Source organism: Gorilla gorilla, chromosome 18 (assembly GCF_029281585.2).
Source record: "Gorilla gorilla gorilla isolate KB3781 chromosome 18, NHGRI_mGorGor1-v2.1_pri, whole genome shotgun sequence".
NCBI lineage: Eukaryota > Metazoa > Chordata > Mammalia > Primates > Hominidae > Gorilla > Gorilla gorilla.
This window is the reverse complement of record NC_073242.2, coordinates 97,859,896-97,879,143: the sequence shown is the minus strand read 5'-3', so window position 1 is coordinate 97,879,143 and position 19,248 is coordinate 97,859,896. Positions and strand designations below refer to the sequence as shown.

General features: G+C 51.3%; 1 protein-coding gene and 1 pseudogene across 3 annotated transcripts in view; one reads left to right on the top strand and one right to left on the bottom strand.

Annotated features, from left to right (window-relative positions):
* CDH3 (cadherin 3) overlaps window positions 1-9,126 on the bottom strand; it is a 54,168-nt gene extending 45,042 nt beyond the window's left edge. For 2 of the 3 annotated variants that reach the window (XM_055366264.2, XM_055366265.2), the window contains exons 1-2: window positions 8,284-8,948; window positions 7,956-8,070 (exon numbers count right to left, since the gene is read on the bottom strand). In XM_055366264.2, the coding sequence (XP_055222239.1) occupies window positions 7,956-8,070; window positions 8,284-8,328 (160 nt within the window). In that variant the 5' untranslated portion in view covers window positions 8,329-8,948. Of the gene's footprint in view, window positions 1-7,955; window positions 8,071-8,283 lie in introns of all 3 variants that reach the window. The other variant, XM_004057869.5, reaches the window with a different exon arrangement.
* Window positions 877-2,690, top strand: LOC109023553 (calponin-2-like; annotated as a pseudogene).
* Window positions 9,127-19,248: the final 10,122 nt, after the last annotated feature.

The following is a 19,248-nucleotide window of genomic DNA, read 5'->3' as shown; positions in this document are numbered from 1 at the left end:
GTCTCAAAAAAAAAAAAAAAAAAAAAAGAAAGAAAAAAAAGAAAAGAAATTCAGGGCCCTTTCCAGATTCCCTTTCTACTTTTGAGGAAAGAAGCAAGCATCAGGATAAGGACAAAGAAAGGGAAGCTTTTCTCCCGCAAGACAAAGGATGAGGCCAAGTACATAATAAAAACTTGCTGTCGGCCGGGCGCAGTGGCTCACGCCTGTAATCCCAGCACTTTGGGAGGCCGAGGCAGGCGGATCACCTGAGGTTGGGAGTTTGAGACCAGCCTGACCCACATGGAGAAACCCCATCTCTACTAAAAATACAAAATTAGCCGGACTTGGTGGCGCATGCCTGTAATCCCAGCTACTTGGGAAGGCTGAGGCAGGAGAATCGCTTGAACCTGGGAGATGGAGGTTGCGGTGAGCCAAGATCGCGCCATTGCACTCCAGCCTGGGCAAGAGCAAAATTCTGTCTCAAAAAATAAAATAAAATAAAATAAAATAAAATAATAAAAAATAAAAACTTGCTGTCTCTTAGCATAGGGCCAGATGAAAATCAAGACTCCGGAAAGCAGGGGGGGTCTGGCAGGGAGACTGTTGGGGTGGGAGAATGCAGAAGACACCTCACCACTTCACAACAGAGAGGAGCTGATATCTCAGTCCAGGATCACAGTACTGGAATCCTCAGGTAATCAGTTAACCCAGCAATTGTGCCCCAGGTGTATAACTAACAAATAGGGGTGCACAGGTCACCAGAAGATTTGCACAAAATGGAAACTACTGAAATGCCCATCAACAGCAGAATTGTGGATAGTCACATAATGAAATACTATACAATGAGAATCAACTAGAACTACATCCAGAATTACACAAGAATCTCTCAGTGGTGCCATGAAAGCAGCCAGAGGTAAGATAATTGTATGATCCTCTTACAGAAAGTTCAAATGCAGGCAAATTCACCTGTGGTACTCAGAAGTCAGAAGAGTGGTTATCTTGAGAGAAGGGTTGAAATTAGGAGGGAGGGGGCATCCAAGGCCCTGGTAATGCTGTTTCTTGATCTGTGCGCCAGAAACACAGGGGTTTTAAGTTTGCGATGTTCATCGGGCTGCACACTCATCATTTTGGCACTTTTGTCTACATTTGTTATTCTTCAATAACATCGAGTCTCTGAATGGAGACTGTTCAGCCTCAGGACCAAAGCCTCAACTGACGGGAGCTGGGGAGGCCCTTCCCTCCCTCCTCTTCCATCATCCTCCAAATGCTTTGCAGAGGTATAGTTTCTGGCCCTAGAAACTCTTTGCTTGTCATAAGCAATGCCTTCCTTGTGCAGCAGGGAGGTGAGAGCACCCTGCACTGGGTAACCTAGGAACACAGTGGCATATGAGGAAGTGGGAAGGGAGACTAGAGGTTTGAGACCTGCTCCCCAGGCACAAGCTACTGGTGATGCAGGACAGAGTTTTCAGCAAGTTAGCCCTACTCTGCTGCTAAGCCAGGAAAGCGGCCTGCTAGGCTTGAAGGTCCAGTTCCCATTCACTCCTCGGAGCCACATTTATGGATATCTCCCTGGGCTGTGGAGGCAAAACACCAGGGTTTAATTCCTGGCCTTCTGTTTATTGCACCAGTGACCTCTCACTGACTTCCTCAACCTCATTTTATAGCTAAGTGGAAATTATCAACAACTGCCTTGCAGAGCAGCCCATAAGCACAGAAAACTACTAAATTAGGGCCCACTGGTCACCTCCAGTCGGTCCTGTCCTGCCACCGCACCTGCCAGCCGTATTCTCCATGCAGTTCAGCAAGGGCCCCTCATACTGGCTCTCGGCCGAAGTCAAGAACCGGCTCCTGTCCAAATATGACCCCCAGAAGGAGGCAGAGCTCCACAGCTGGATCGAGGGACTCACCAGCCTTTCCATCAGCCCTGACTTCCAGAAGGGCCTGAAGGACAGAATTATCTTACACACACTCATGAACGAGCTGCAGCCAGGCTCAGTCCCCTAGATCAACCACGCCATGCAGAACTGGCACCAGCTAGAAAACCTCTCCAACTTCATCAAGGCCATAGTCAGCTATGGCATGAACCCCATGGACCTGTTTGAGGCCAGTAACCTGTTTGAGAGTGGGAACATGATGCAGGTGCAGGTGTCTCTTCTTGCCCTGGCGGGGAAGGCCAAGACTAAGGGGCTGCAGAGCGGGGTGGACATCAGTGTCAGGTACTCAAAGAAGCAGCAGCGGAACTTCGACTAGAACACCACGAAGGCCGGCCAGTGCGTCATCGGGCTGCAGATGGGCACCAACAAATGTGCTAGCCAGTCAGGTATGACCATGTACGGCACAAGGAGGCATCTCTACAGCCCCAGGAACCACATCCTGCCCCCGTGGACCACTCGACCATCAGCCTCCAGATGGGTACAAACAAGTGCGCCAGCCACATGGGCATGACGGCTCCCTGGACCCAGCTGCACATCTATGACACCAAGCTGGGCACCAACAAGTGTGACAACTCCTCCGTGTCCCTGCAGATGGGCTACCTGCAGGGTGCTAACCAGAGCAGCCAGGTCTTTGGCCTGGGCCGGCAGATATACAATTCCAAGTACTGCCCACAAGGCCCAGCAGCCAACAGGGCTCCCTCGGGCACCAACGACCGCCCAGGCCCAGGGAAGGCCCCTGAATATCCCCCTTACTACCAGGAGGAGGCCAGCTACTAAGGCTCCCAGCACACTCTCTCCCCACATCGTCTCCCTGTCTGGGTTTTGGTGTTTTTCTATGTTTTCCTCTTCTTTTTTTTTTTTTTAACCTGTTCAATGTTGCCAATCAACTGAGGGTCTGTGAGTGCCGGCATGGGATGTGGCAGCAGGGATATTCCCCCCTTGCCTTGGTTCCTTCATAGAACTGGGCCACCGGGCTGTGGGGGAAGGGGTTAAGGCTGTATCCCGATGCATGTAGGGTGAGGGTCCCTGCTGTCACGTCCAGGCTATGGGCTGAGCTGTGCTGGGAAGAAGAGACCTGGGCGTGGAGGGAACCGGTCCCCAAAGGTTTCCAGTTGCCTTGCCTCTTCCCCCTTTTGTCAGCCGATCAGTTTGTGGTTTCTGTACCCACAGAAGTTTCAGGAAATATTAAAATAAAAATATGGCCGGGCGTGGTGGCTCACACCTGTAATCCCAGCACTCTGGGAGGCCAAGGTGGGCAGATCACCTGAGGTCGGAAGTTCGAGACCAGCCTGACCAACATGATGAAACCCCGTCTCTACTAAAAATACAAAATTAGCCAGGCGTTGTGGCGCATGCCTATACCAGTTACTCGGGAGGCTGAGGCAGAAGAATCTCTCGAACCCAGAAGGTGGAGGTTGCGGTGAGCCGAGACTGCGCCATTGCACTCCAGCCTGTGCAACAAGAGCAAAACTCCGTCTCAAAAAAAGAAAAAATATGTATTTTTTTTCCCCAAGGAATGGGGCAGGGACAGTGGAGAGGGTGCTGGGAAATGAATCCCCTAGGAGAGGGGACCTGACCACGATGCTAAAATATGTCAGGCTCCTCAGTGGCCGGCTTTCTCTAGGACCCTCAGACCTGCCCAGGGGCCCGGTGGGGAAACTGAGGCCTGCACAAGGAAGTAGAATTCTGAGTTGTTGGGGCTAAACCTGATGCCCTCTCCATGCTAACCACCCCCTACTGCGGTCCTCAGGTTTTTTTTTTCTTTGAGGCAGAGTCTCACTCTGTTGCCCAGGCTGGAGTACAGTGGCGCGATCTTGGCTTGCTGCAACCTCCACTTACTGGGCTCAAGCAATTCTCCTGCCTCAGCCTCCCAAGTAACTGGGATTACAGGCACACCAACACCACGCCCAGCTAATTTTTGTGTTTTTAGTAGATACGGGATTTCACCATGTTGGCCAAGCTGGTCTTGAACTCCTGGCCTCATGTGATCTGCCCGCCTCAGCCTCCCAAAGTGCTGGGATTACAGGCGTGAGCCACCGCGCCTCGCCCCTCAGTAGGTTTTAAGGAGCTCCCAGCCCTCCATCTCCCCTTCTGGGCCTGACCAGCTATACTGCTTCATCTCCCCTGGCCACACGCCCCGCCAAGTACTGCACAAGGACCCCCCTTACCCAGGGGCCCTGCACCATGAGATAATGTGAAACACCGACTGTGGACCAAATGCAATAAAACCTCTGTTTTTAAGAAAAAAAAAATACTAGACTGTAAGCTCCCCAAGGGCAGGGACTTCGTTTTGTTCATTGCTTTAGGTGAAATTGTGGAACAGTGTCTGATCTATGCAGATGCGAAATATATGCTTACAGGAAGAATGAAATGTAAATAAAGGGCATACCCCCAGAGTAGGGGCTTCCACAATAAAAGGCAGTTTTTACACCCAGAGCTGAAATAGACAAAACCATCTTGATGTTAATTTGTGCTCAGTCAAATGCATTATTGAACTTGGAAGCTTCCTCCCAAAGCTGATGGTTAGTTTTTAATCTGACCCAAAGGCTGACTGTGAGTCAGATGATCCTGCTGAAGGCCAAAATGAAGGACTGCATCTGTTTGACTGCCATTAAGCTGCCTCTCTCAGTTGTTCACCCTTAAGGATGAGTAGACCACTGTAGGTCACTCACTTAATCACTGCACTAATACCATGAAAGTTCCCTCCTCCCACCTCTCCACTGTCGGCTTCCAGACCACACTTGAAGGAAGGTGGCCCCCAGACTGTGGCACTGGGATGGGGGAATGTGCCGGCTTTCGTTCCCTCCAGATTAACCTTTCCTCTTGAGCTAGTCAAGACCCCTCACTTGGGCCCTTAGAGACTAAATCCAAACCAGTTTCCTCTACATGAATGTTTCTGGAAAATCCTACAATTAAAAAAAAATGACTAAGCACTCTTGGGGTGGAGGGCCGGGAGAGCTTGTTAATAGCTATGGGATTCAGGGATCCAACATTCTACCCTCTCCACTCAGGCCCTGCTTTCTGGTAGTAAAAAATGCCAGGGAGCTGGGCACAGTGGATCGTACCTGTCATCTCAGTGCTTGGGAGGCTGAGGTGGGAAGAGTGCTTGAGCCCAGAGTTTGTGACCAGTCTGGGCAACATAGTGAGACCCCGTCTCTACAAAACATTAAAAATTAGCCAGGCATGGTAGCACATGTCTGTGGTCTCAGCTACTTGGGAGGCTGTGATAGGAGGATCACTAGAGCCCAGGAGGTAGAGGCTGCAGTGAACCATGATTGCATCACTGCATTCTAGCTTGGGCTGGGTGACAGAGCGATACCCTATCTCAAAAAAAAAAAAGCCAGGGAACTTGGGGGTCCAAAATTTCCATTCAAATCCCAGCTGATCACTGCAGTGATGACTTGGTGAAGCCACAGTCAAAAGGGTTTCATCTATAAAATGGGCCACCCTTCACAAGGTTGTCAAATTCATTCATAATTCATACAGGACTGGGCATCATGTAAGGTACCAGGCCCTGGGCATATACCAGGAGGTAAAAGTTGTGTCTGTCAGCCTCAAAGAAGTTCATGAGCTGTTTGGCTTAGTGAATCCAATCCATTAAGCTGTGCCTCTGTTTCTCCACCTTCAAAACCTCAGGCAAGGCTAGACTATGGGGTTTCTGAAGTTCAAAATTCTGAGATTAAGAGCTCAGCTTGTTTAACATTTACCTCACCTGCTTCAAGGGAATGTTAGGAGGATAAAGCAAGCTCAGAGTTGCAAAAGGGCTTTGAAGGGGAAGATGCACTACAAACAAGGCATTAATTACATCAGATAAGTTCTTTGAGCTTAACTTCATAGACACCCTTGATATTCATAACCCAGGGGCGAACAACAGGGGTGATTGTTCCTTAGCAATATGGAAACTTGTCTGCTTGGCTAAACTTGAGAGTCTATACGTTCCTGCAGGATAACCCTTTCAACGTGGCTGGATCCAGGCTGGGGATCTATGTTTTGAGGATGAGGAACTAGGGTGCAGGTGGGGTGGTAAAAGTGCCAGCTGAAGACCAAAGGGAGAAATAGCAATATGTTTTGTTGGGAAGTCCCAATTTATTGGGACCAACTGGACCAAGAAATGCACTTTTACTTAAAAAAGAAAGCAGCAGCCCATGCCACCAGAAGCCTACTCTAAGACCCAGCCATGGGGCAGGGAGTTTCAAGGTGCGCCGAGCGCATTAACCCGTCCTTTGTTGTATAACCCAGGTGTGCTCCTGGCGCAAACCCACCGTTTTTCACAACCGTAAAGCAGACATCCGAGAAAGCTGAATTTCCTCTAAAGGTTTAAAATGCCTGACGTCATTGGGAAACACTCGCCAACCCAACGACGAAATCGAAAACCTGATCACTGCTTCCCCCCAAAACCTCAAGCCTAGTGAAGTGACAGCTAATCTGATATTTCTTGCTTCAGTAGGAAAGATAAGGTACAGACAACACTCAAGGCTATAGCCTATTCTGGTAGACTGTAGTCAGAGAACTTGACAATGGGGCGGGGGGAGGGGGCGTAGATTTGGCAGAAGTCTGGTTAGCAATAAGGCTTCCTCAGGGAGCCGGAATTGGATTTGGGGCCCTGCCCGAATTCACATTTTTACAGGTTGGCTGAGTTGCAGTTTGTTAGCCAGCCAGTAATAAACCCCTGCACAAGAATTTAAAGTTTATGAGGCATGGCTTCTTAATGCCTCTCCTCAGCTCCCTACAGCCAAGAGTTTAAGGAGCCTAGCCTAGCCTGGGTGTTGTTTTGTCAATCTGCAGTTATTTGCAGAAAGAATTTTTTTAAAAAGGGCTTCCACAGACTCAAGGTCCTCAATCCTCTTTTGGAGAAATAAAAGAGAGCCACTCTGTCCCCTAGGCATTGACAGCCCCACATTCAAGCAGTGGGAGTTTGTGCCTGGGGTGAGGGATAAGTTGATGGAGACTTTAGAAGAATGCTAGGTAGCAAGGGTTCTCAATGTTTTGAAGGCCAGATAAGCCACGGTTCCTTCCCCCTAAAAATGAATACTCAAGTTCCCAAAAATTTCAGTGTAAGGATCCTCTGAAACCCGACCCAAGGATCCAGGGTTATACCCGTTTAAGAACTAAGGTTTCATCCCTTGCTGGAGCCCCCATCCATTGTCCTCTTAACCTAGAGGGAGAAAGCCCTCCACTAGCCAGCAACCAACCGCCTGGGTCTCATAACACACTGGTTCTCCTCACTAAAGTTGCACCGCCCACCCCCTCAGGTTTTTGAACTTGGGGCGGGGGGGGGGGGGTAGGAGTAACTGAGGGATCAAAAATGTGCTTTGATCTCCCGTCCATCGCCCCCATAGCCCCAGGCCTGCCAGCTTGGGACACTGTCCCCCTCAAACTCCCCCCAGTGACCTAGCATCCCAGGCCCGAGACGCTGGGGGCGGGGTGGTTCCCGTACGTGATGGCCCCAGCCCAGGTGTGCCAGGGCCCAGTTTCCAGGCAGGCTACAAGGGCGCAGGCCCTCCGGGAAGGGCAGGGTTAAGAGTGCATTCCAGCTGCCGAGGAAGAAGGGGGGCGGGGTAGGGAAGCTCGGAGAAAAGAAACAGACCCGGTCTGTCTGTCGGAGACACAAAGCACGGTTCACAAAGGGGGCCCGAGAGGGGCGAAAGGGGCTGCCCGGGGCACGGCTCATCCCCACACCTGCGCGGGGGTTGGGGGAAGAATGTGGCCGGCGCATTCCTCTGCTGGGGCCAGCGGGGGAGAACTTCCCACGTCGAGACTGGGTGAGGGGCTCAGCCACTCAGCCATCCGGCATCTCGGAGGAGGGGGTCAAGGTAAGCAGTGGCTACCGGACAAGGGGCTGGATGTCATAGGCGCTCTGCTGCCCAGCCTTCTCCGTCAGCCACCACCCCCAATCCCAGCCCCCGAGGCGCGTTCTGCGCCTCCCCGGGAACTGAGGTGGCGCCAGGAGTCCCTTGCCCCGGCCCGAACACCCCTCGCGCGGTCCACACCAGAATGGTCACGTGCGGCCCCTACCCCGCGGTTCCACCCTGAGGATCTTACCTTTCCCCAGCGCCTGGCGGGGCTCCTGCTCCGCGCCTCCCGCCTCCAAGGTCACTTCAGCCTCCCTGAAGACCGCCCGGCACGGCTCGGAGGCCGCGCACTGCAGCCAGCAAACCTGCGCCCGAGGGCAGAGAGTGAAGAAGGAGGCTGGGTCCAGGCGTGCCCGGCCCTGCACTCGCCACACTGCAGGGTCCTCACGGGCCTTCCGGGACTCCCTTGGCCCCAAGGACCGCAGCCCCGCGCTCTCCCCGACGCCACTGCCCATGCGGACCCCGCCCGCCCCCCAGGGAGCGGTCCCGGTCGCGGCCAGGGCGAGGCTGTGGAGTACCTGGAGAAGGAGGAGAGACGCGAGAGGTCCACGAGGGAGCCCCATGGCTGCAGAGAGAGGGGTGAGGCAGCTGCCGCGACGGCGGGCCGGTGCTCCGCTCAGCTCTTGCCCCTTTGAGCACCGCAGCCCCCGGGAGCCAGCGGGAGGAGGCCAGGTGAGCGCAGGTGGGTGCTGATTGGTCCAGCGCCACGAGGTCCCGCCCCCTCGCAGGTGGGACCGATGCGGGTGTGGTTGAGGCTCCAGCGAAGCCCTCCTGGCCTCCCGGATGCCCTCCTGCGCTCTCCTGGCTTTTCTGGAGCTGTTTTCTGCAGGGACTCAGCCTCTGTCTCGCAGTTCTGGGTTAGAGGAGAAAAGAACACCCAGTGCACTCCTCAGCCTCCTCAGTACGGGAAGAGAAATGTTTTCTTGCCTTGCGGCTACAGCGGAAAAAAGTGGAGACACATCTGAAGTCGACTGAAAACGGAGGCTCCGCATTCATGATCCCCCGGAGGCGCTGTTATCCCAAAGCTTTGAAGCAGGCCCGTGTGTCCTCCCACACGCGGCTACAGCGGGGCCGCCCAAGCCTCTTTCTCCACCTCCCGTGCCAGCCCGCCGGGGAGGATCCTCCGGGGTATAAAACTAGCAGGTCCCGAAGGACCGCGTTTCTGAATTCGATACAACTTCCTCTTTTTTTTTTTTTTTTGGAGACAGGGTCTCGCTCTGTCGCCCAGGAGTGCAGTAGCGCGATCTCGGCTCACTACAGCCTCGACCTCCCGGGCTGAAGCGATTCTCCTGCCTCAGCTCCCGCTGAGACTACAGGCTTGCGCCACCACACCCGGCTAATTTTTAAAAATTTTTTGTAGCGATGTGGTGGGGCGGGGGGAGGGGGGGAGGGTCACCCTATGTTACCCAGGCTGGTCTCGAACTTGTGGACTCAAGCGATCCTCCGCCTCCCAGAGTGCTCAGGTTACAGGCGTGAGTCGCCACACCCGGACCTCTTCTTCCATTTCACAGCTAAACAAAGGGAAGCTAGTCGAGAAAGTCCCAGAGTATGGAAGTTGTAGTGGTGCCAAAGGGTGCGAGCTAAGAGGGTTGTTATTAGTCTCATAATCTCCAGCACGCCTACCCCCCATATAAATAACGCTTTCTCAACTTTCTGTAAAATGTAAATAAAGACAATTTTTAAAACGCAGAGGTTTTGAAATTGGTCTGAAATACTGTATATAATCTGGGTAAAAACTGCTTGCTGCGCAAAGCAGCCTCCAGAGAGTCTCCCTTGGAAAACAGCTCTCCCACACCCTTCCTAGGAGATAAACGCCAGACCTGGGATTCGTTCTTCTACGTTACTCTCATTCCACTACGTTAGACACGAAGTGCTTTCCTCTTGCTGCACACAAGTGGGCTCTGGCCATAAAAACGGTCCTGAGTCTCAATCACTACCCCACAAGCCCTTCCCCACGGAGCTGAGCTTTCCCGGTCAGTCTCTCTCGCCTGTCCCCTCACTCCTCCTTCACCTTCTACTGCGCCTTGAGAAGCCCTGGATGCCACCTCCTGGTCCTTCTCCCTCCCCGTCCCCAGCTCAGATTTAGGGGTTTGAGGAACGGACTGGAGACTGGAGAGGTTTTTTTGTTTTGTTTGTTTTTTTGAGATGGAGTCTCACTGTCGTCCAGTACGGTGGCGTCATCTCTGCTCACTGCAACCTCCGCCTCCCAGGTTCAAGCGACTCTCCTGCCTCAGCCTCCCGAGTAGCTGGGACTACAGGCGCCCACCACCACACCAGGCTAATTTTTGGATTTTTAGTAGAGACGGGATTTCGCTATATTGGCCAGGCTGGTCTCGAACTCCCGACCTCAAGTGATCCGCCTCCCTTGGCCTCCTAAAGTGCTGGGATTACAGGCGTGAGAAACGGGGCCCAGCCTGGAGTTTTAAATGACAGATTCTTTGACCTTCCAGGGCTAACCTGGTAATCTATCCGTCCTCCTCCCCGCCAGGCCTGTGGCTAAACCATGGATTGCTTGCGTTGCGAGGGTGGGGGTCTTGCTCTCTCAGGCCTAGCATGGGCCCTTAAGGCCGGCCCCACCTGGGTTCAAATCCAGGTCCCACCCCTTAGTAGCGCTGAAGCCTCGGGGAAGTAAAATAAACCCCTTGGGCCTCAGTTCTGCATCTGTCAAATGGGGCTGTTATGATCTTAGTATTTTACCCTCTCATAGATGAGTATTAAATAAATTAGAAGGTTTAAAACGCTAAACATCATATCTGGCACTGTGCAAGTGCCCAAATGCTGTCTGGTATTACTGCTCTCAGATGTCTGGCGAGCCGTCTCTCTTTCTAGCACCCCCACATCCCCTGAATTAAGAGAATGAGAAGCGTTGTAATCCTCCAATTTCATGGCTGAGGGTACAACGAGCAACTGGCATCTGGTATCTCGGGAGCATTCCCTTATCCGGCGGGTGAGCCCAGCAGCTGGGGCTGGGACTGAGGCTGGGGGTGGACCACGCGGTTGGGAAAGCCTGGGGCTGCTCGCTGAGCTCCGCGCCCTCCCGGCCTGGATCTCCCGCAGGGCGCTTTTTATGCCCGAGGAGAGGTCAGGTCTACGCGCACCCGCGCGGCGCAATGGAGTGGGCCCCCGGCGGGACAGGGTGGCCAGGCCTACGCTCGCCTCGCAGGTTCCCCCGCGCCCGCCCGGAGCCAGACGAAGCCATTAGGCGGACAGTTAAACACAAACGAGCCTCGGGATGCAGGCCCTAATTAAGTAAACACCCGGCTGGAGGGCTGTTGAGCGCGCTCATTTCCGCCTCCTTCCCGGGCACTCAGCATTCCGGACGGGGGCGGAGAGAGGAGCGGAGATTGGAGAGTCAGCTCTTCTGCCTGCGACGCGGACCGCACCGCTGCCTTCCCCTTAGCTCCCCTTGTCGGTCATTCACTCATTCATTCATTTCAAAAACATTTGCTGACAGCCGGCGATGTGCCAACCACTTAAGATACAACAGTGAACAAACATCCCTGCGCCTTCGGACTTGCCATCCAGAGTGTGCAGGGTAGAGGAAAGTGAAAAAATACGTGGAAATATAATATGTTAGATGGTAACATGTACTGTGTACAAGAACAAGGACAGGGGGGCCCGGCGCAGTGGGCAGTGGTTCACGCCTGTAATCCCATTTAGGAGGCTGAGGTGGGTGGATGAGCCCAGGAGTTTGACACCAGCCTGGGCAACACAGCGAGACCCCTGTCTCTACAAAAAACACACACAAAAAAATTAGCCCAGCTTGCTGGCACGGGCCTGTAGTCCCAGCTACTCAGAAGGCTAAGGCGGGAGGACAGCTTGAGCCCAGGAGGTTGAGGCTGCAGTGAACTATGATCGCACCACTGCACTCCAGCCTGCTTTATTTTTTGAGGAAACACCATACTGTTTTCCATAGCAACTGCACTTTTTTTTTTTTTTTGAGACATCTCGCTGCCATGCCCAGGCTGGAGTGCAGTGGCGCGATCTCGGCTCACTGCAGCCTCTGCCTCCTGGGTTCAGGCGATTCTCCTGCCTCAGCCTCTCAGTAGCTGGGACTACAGGTGCGCACCACCATGCCCGGCTAATTTTTGTATTTTTAGTAAAGACCGGGTTTCACCATGTTGGCCAGGCTGGTCTAGAACTCCTGACCTCAAGTGATCCGCCTGCCTCAGCCTCCCAAAGTGCTGGGATTACAGGCGTGAGCCACCGCGCCTGGCCGCGACTGCATCATTTTACATTCCCAACAGCACAAAGTGAGACCCTAGCTCAAAAAAGGGGGGAGGGGGTGGATTGGGATTGGATTTGGAAATTGGAAATAAAGTGATTCACAAGGTGTGCCAGTCAGGGTCTAGCAGGAAACAGAATCGAACTCAGGAGGTTCAAGTCTTTTCTTTTTTTTTTTTTTTTTTTTGAGACGAGGTCTTGCTCTTGTTGCCCAGGCTGGAGTGCAATGGCGAGATCTCGTCTCACTGCAACCTCCACCTCACGGGTTCAAGCGATTCTCTTGCCTCAGCCTCCCGAGTAGCTGGGACTACAGGCGCCTGCCACCATCCCCAGCTAATTTTTGTATTTTTAGTAGAGGCGGGGTTTCACCATGTTGGCCGGGCTGATCTCAAACTCCTGACCTCAGGCAATCCGCCCGCCTCGACCTCCCAAAGTGCTGGGATTACAGGCGTTAGAGACTGCACCCAGCCGGGAGGTTCAAGTCTTAAGGAAGGGACGAGAGAAATGGGCAGGGTTCAGGGAGCCCAGACAACAGGGGTGTTGAGGCACCAGAGAGACAAACAAGAGCTGGAAGGCATGACTACTTTGAGAACTGAAGGTCAGAGAGAAAATCATGTTATTGGAAGTCCGTGGATAAGGGGACAGGGAAGTGTGGGATCCATTCCCAAATGCAGCCGTGATCGAGGAAGGCACAGCCACTGCCCAGAGCAGAGCAGAGAAAGTGCAGGGAAAAAAATACCCCAGCGTCTCTCCCTTCTTGCCTTTCATCTCCTGGTGGCACCTCCCATTCACCAAACCCACTCAGAAGCCTGAGGCAAGAAAGCCCAGGTTGCTTTCTAGAGGGGTCATTCTCCCCAGGCTCAGGACAGGGCACAGAAGGGCAGAAAATGATGGGAACTCGGAGAGCAAACAAGAAAGCCCAGAGGCCTTACTCATAAAGTGGCATTAGAACAAAGACTTGAAGGAAGTGAAGGAACCACGCTTTGGAAAGAGCATTCCAGGCAGAGAAAACAGGGCAGAGGCCCCGAGGCAGTAGATTACTTGGAACAGCAAGAAACCCAGTGTGGCTGGAGTAGAGAGAGCAAGTAGGAAATGAGTCAGAGTATGGGAGGGCCAGGATCACACCTTGTAGAGCATGTAGGCCATTGTAAGAACTTTGGCCCCTACTTGGGGAATGAGGGGAGGCAGCCACTGTTGGTTTTGAGCAGAGGAGTGATGTTGAGAAAATTATAAGGGACAAGGGAAGCAGGGAGGCTGGTGGGGGCTCCATTGCAGTTATCCAGGCAAAAGATGAAATGGCTTGGTTCAGGCTGGTCATTATGGAGTGGGTCTGAAACAGTCAGACTTTTTTTTTTTTTTTTTTTTTGAGACAGGGTCTTGCTGTCACCCCAGCTGGAGTGCAGCGCAGTGGCATGATCACAGCTCACTGCAGCCTCAACCTGTCAGGCTCAAGTGCGATCCTCCCACCTCACCCTCCCAAGTAGTTGGAAATAAAGGTGTGTGCCATCACGCCTGGCTAATTTTTTTTTTTTTTTTTGAGATGGAGTCTCGCTGTGTCGCCCAGGCTAGGGTGCAGTGGTGCGATCTGGGATCACTGCAACCTCTGCCTCCCAGGTTCAAGCGATTCTCCTGCCTCAGCCTCCTGAGTAGCTGGGGCCACAGGCGGGTGCCACCACGCCCAGCTAATTTTTGTATTTTTAATGGAGATGGGGTTTTGCCATGTTGGCCAGGCTGGTCTTGAACTCCTGACCTCAGGTGATCTGCCCACCTCGACCTCCCAAAGTGCTGGGATTACAGGCATAAGCCACTGCACCCGGCCTAATTTTTTAATTTTCTAATTTTTTTTTTTTTGTAGAGACAGCATCTCCATGTGGCCCAGGCTGGTCTCTAACTCCTGGGCTCAAGCGATCTTCTTGCCTCAGTCTCCCAAAGTGTTGGGATTACAGACATGAACCACCATGCCTGGCAGAAGATTTTTTAAAACCCAGAAAGTAACAAGCATTGGTGAGGATGTGGAGAAATTAGGATCCTTGTGTGCTGTTGGTGGGAATGTAAAATGGTGCAGTCGCTATGGAAAACAGTATGGTAGTTCCCTAAGAAAAAAAAAATAGAATTACCATATGATCCAGCAATTCCATGTCTGGGTATATACTCAAAAAAAGTGAAAGCAGGGGCCAGGCATGGTGGCTCAACGTCTGTAATCCTAGCAATTTGGGAGGCCGAGGCAGGTGGATCGTTTGAGGTCAGGAGTTTGAGACCAGCCTGGGCAACATGGCAAAACGCCGTCTCTACTAAAAATACAAAAATTAGTTGGGCGTAATGGTGCACGTCTGTTATTCCAGCTACTTGGGAGGCTGAGGTGGAAGAATTGCTCGAACCCAGGAGGCAGAGGTTGCAGTGAGCCGAGATTGCGCCATTGCACTCCAGCCTGGGTGACAGAGTGAAACTTCATATCAAAAAAAAAAAAAAAAAAAAGCAGGACTTGAAGAGATGTTTGTACACCCATGTTCATAGCAGCATTATTCATAATAGTCAAAAGGTAGGACCAATCCAAGCACCCACTGATAGATGAATGGATAAACAAAATGTTTAACAGGTACACAGTTTCGGTTTTGCAGAATGAAAAGAGTTCAATGGATGGTGGCAATGGTTGCACAATAGGAACGCAGTTAATACCACTGAAGAATACTAAGAAATGGTTAAGGTGGTAAATTTTATGTTATGTGTATTTTACCACTTTTTTTTTAATTTACTAAAAAAATAAAAAAACCCGTGATCAGATTCTGGGTATATTTTGAAGTATTGTCAACAAAATTGGCCAAAAGATTGGATGTGGAGTATGAGAGGCAGAGCAGGTCAAGAATGACTCCAGGGTTTTTGGCCTGGCCTGAGCGATCAGCAGGATGACAATACCATTTCCTTTTTTGAGACAGAGTCTTATTCTGTTGCCCAGGCTGGAGTGCAGTGGCACAATCACAGATCACTGCAGCCTTGATCTCCCAGGCTCAAGAAATCCTTGTTTCAGCCTCCCAAATAGCTGGGACTATAGGTGCATACCATTATGCCCAGCTAGTTTTTTATTTTTATTTTTAGTAGAGATGAGGTCTTGCTATGTTGCCCAGGCTAGTCTTGAATTCCAGCCAGGAGGATTGCTCAAGCGATCCTCCCTCCTCCACCTCCCAAAGTGCTGGGATTACAGGTATGAGCCACCACACCCAGCCAGACAATGCCATTTCTGAAATAGGGAAGGGAAGTGTAGTGGACACTGTCAGGACCCTGCTTGGACTCCCTGGGATCACTTTTCCAGTTTTTGAACTCCCCTCCCTTGGTGCTGTGTGCTGTTTAAAGAGCCTGGTGCCTCCCCCACCTCTCTGTTACTCACCCTCTCTCCATGTGACACGTCCCCACTTTGCCTTCCACCATGATTGGAAGCTTCTGGAGGCCCTCAGCAGAAGCGAATGCCAGCACCATGCTTTCTGTACAGCTTGCAGAACCATGAGCCAAAATAAACCTCTTTTCTTTATAAATTACCCAGTCTCTGGTATTCCTTTACAGCAATGCAAATGGACCAACACAGGGTCAGAGGTCAGGGCTATCAGACTCTTACCTCTCCAGACTTCCCCACAGCACCCAAACTAAGACATGCCCATGGCCTGAAGTTAGGGTCCACAGACCTGAGTTGTGAATCGTGCCTCTGAAAATGACTGCCTGAGTGACCTGGTGTGAGTTCCTTGACCCCTCTAGGCCCCTCGGAGCTTTCCACTTGATGGGTGATGGTGAGATTATCCCAAACTGAACTCCTGGCCTTCCCCGACGCACCTGCGCCTCCTGCACTCTTTCCTTCCAGAGGCTCAGGCCAAGCCATCTTCCACTTTGGCTCCCACTAGATCCCTGAGCTTTCCCAACATCAGGGGTGGGCCCGCCACAGGCCTTTGCACTGGCCATTCCCTCTGCTTGGATCGCTCTTCCCAGACATCCACCTGCCCCTCTTCCTCACCTCCTTCAGGTCTCTGCTCAGATGTGGCTCATCAGAGAGGCCTCCCCGAGCCCCCTGCAGAGACAGCACTCTCCCATCACTCTCTTTTCCCTTTACTCTGCTTTTTTTTTTTTTTAAGCTTTGTAAAAGTTATCTTTGTAGAGCCGGGGTCTCACTGTTGCCCAGGCTGGTCTCCAACTCCTGGGCTCAAGTGATCCTCTTGCCTCGGCCTCCCTAAGCAGTGGGATTACAGGTGTGAGCCCCACATCCAGCCTATATGTTTTCATAGCACTTATCATACTTTAATTTATTAGTATATATATGATTTTTTTTTTGAGAGATGACCTATAGTAGAGATTAAGAGCATGGACTGGGCACAGTGGCTCATGCCTGTAATCCCAGAACTTTGGGAGGCTGAGGCGGGCAGATTGCTTGAGCTCAGGAGTTTGAGACCAGCCTGGGAAACATAGTGAAACCCTGTCTCTACTAAAAATACAAAAAATTAGCCAGGCATGGTAGTGTATGCCTGTAGTCCCATTTACTCGGGTGGCTGAGGTGGGAGAATCACTTGAACCCGGAGACTGCAGTGAGCCGAGATTGCACCACTGCACTCCAGCCTGGGCGACAGAGGGAGACTCTGCCTCAAAAAAAGAAAAAAAAAAAAAAAGATTAAGAGCATGGACTCTGGAGTCACACTGCCTGGCTTTGAATCCTGAATCCAGCTCTCCTTAGCTGTGAGACCTTGTGACTTTCAATCCCCTTGGAACTCAGTGTTCTAATCTGTAAAATGGGATAAGCATAATAACAACTTCCTCATAGGTTGTGAGTTAATATTTGTGAAGCACTTTAGGAGACAGTTTACATAAGAGTTTGTTAAATTGTACTCATTGTCTGTCTCCCTGCATTGAGTGTATCCTCTGCGAGAAGCAGGGGCTTTTGTCTCCTTTGTTTATTGCTGTATCTCCAGTGCATAGAATAGCCTGGCATAAAATAGATACTCAAATATGTATTGAATAACTGAAACCAACAAGTTGATCACTGTTAAGCATGTGGCAGGGTGCTAGATCCACAGTAGAGTCAAGATCAATGTTGGTTCCCTGACCCACCTCACAGAGCTGAGAGGAGATCCAATCAGCTAATATAGGGGAAAGTGTTTTGCAAAGTGTCATACAAGCCATGCGAGTCATAATAAAATGAACTATTACCATTTCCTGATTACTCACTGGATACCAGACTCTGTGCTAAATACTCTCATACATAAGCTCATTTTAATCCTCATAAATTTACAAGGTAATTCTTATTATTCCTATTTTACAGATAAAGTAACTGAAGTTAAGTCCCTTGCCCAAGGCCACATAGCCAGGGCAGAGGCAAAGCAACAGGCTAATCTAGTTCTCGCTCCCAAACTCATTGCCTGACTTAGTAGCCAAGCTGCTACCCATAAATATTTGCTGGAAGAATGATTTGGGGGAACAGGTCTTTTGTGTATTTGGAAGAATTCCACAATATTCAATCCTTTCTCTAAGAACGTTTCAAAATAAACACATTTGCCTTTGGTCAAGGTTAAATTCTGGGTCTTCCAAGAAACATTCAGAAAGAGCTTTTCTGCCCATTTTTGGTAGTAAACTTCCCAGAGCTTCACTCCCACGGAGCACACTTAAAGGGATGTGTCCCAAAGACAAGAGGGTGTTTTCCAGTCTTCCAGGAAGTGGCCTTAAAGCCGGGTGAGGCTCTAATTCCTGGCACCTCACACCCCAGGGCTCTGTGAGAGGGATTCCACAATCTTACCTTTTTGCGTCTGTTCCTGACCCCCTCAGGACCCGTCTATTTGCCTTGTGACATCACCGGCCAGCTCTTCCTATTTATCACTTCTGAATCCTTAAAGATGCTGAGGCAGCCTGCCCAGGTCGAGAAACCTGGGCTGCATACCTTCCCTTTCCCTGAATCTTGGGTGGGGCTGTGCTGCCTTCAGCACTGGGGAATTTTTGCCAAGGCCTGAGCTGTCAGTTTCCAGAGAACAGAAGCCAAGCATTTGTGTACGTGTGTACACTGAGGGCAAGGAGTCAATTAGACAATAAGCACTCATGACGCCCCGGGTCCCGCTGCAGTGGTTGGTTAAGGTCTAGAAACTCTGAGAACTTTAGGACCAAAAAGGACCTTAAATAAAATAATAATGATAATAATAATAATAACAAAATATACGAATCTGCTCTCAGAGCCATTCTTCATCCTTCCCCTAAAAGGCAAGGGTGACCCCTGCAGACTGCTTCCCAGGCTCCCTTGAAAGACGACATCCTTCTGGATTCAGCTGATGGAGGCACTAGTGGGAGGGCAGGAGGCAGGACAAACAAAAGAGCCAGAGAGCTTGCTCAACAATGCCTAAGAAGTGGCTGTGTCTTGTCTGCAGATCCAGCTTGGCTGTGGGTCTCCCAGGTGACCCCAGACTCTAGGCTCCAGTGATACCACCTTTCCCTTTCTTCATTTTTTTTTTTTTGAGACGGAGTCTCGCTCTGTTGCCCAGGCTGGATGGAGTGCAGTAGCGCGATCTCGGCTCACTGCAAGCTCCGCCTCCCGGGTTCACACCATTCTCCTGCCTCAGCCTCCTGAGTAGCTGGGACTACAGGCGCCCACCACCGCGCCCGGCTAATTTTTTGTATTTTTAGTAGAGACAAGGTTTCACCGTGTCAGCCAGGATGGTCTCGATCTCCTGACCTCGTGATCCGCCCGCCTCGGCCTCCCAAAGTGCTGGGATTACAGGCGTGAGCCACGGCACCCGGCCTTTTTTTTTTTTTTTTTTTTTTTTTTTTTTTAAGACACCATCTCGCTCTGTCACCCAGGCTGGAGTGCAGTGGCGCAATCTCGGCTCACTGCAACCTCCGCCTCCGGGTTCAAGCGATTCTCCTGCATCAGCCTTCTGAGGAGCTGGGACTACAGGCGTGTACCACCACACCCAACTAATTTTTGTATTTTTAGTAGAGATGGGTTTTACCATATTGGCCAGGCTGGTCTCGAACTCCTGACCTCGTGATCCACCCGCCTCAGCCTCCCAAAGTGCTGGGATTACAGGCGTGAATCACTGCGCCTCGTCACCTTTCCCTTTCTTCCTTTTGCTAAGGGGTAGCAGACTTCATGCTGTCTAATCTCTGTGTTGCATCACCATCCCCGTTTGTCTTCTCATCCTCTCCATTACCTCTTTTTTTTTTTTTTTTTCTGAGATAGGGTCTCACTCTGTTGTCCAGGCTGGAGTGCAGTGCTGTCATCACAGCTCACTGCAGCCTCAACC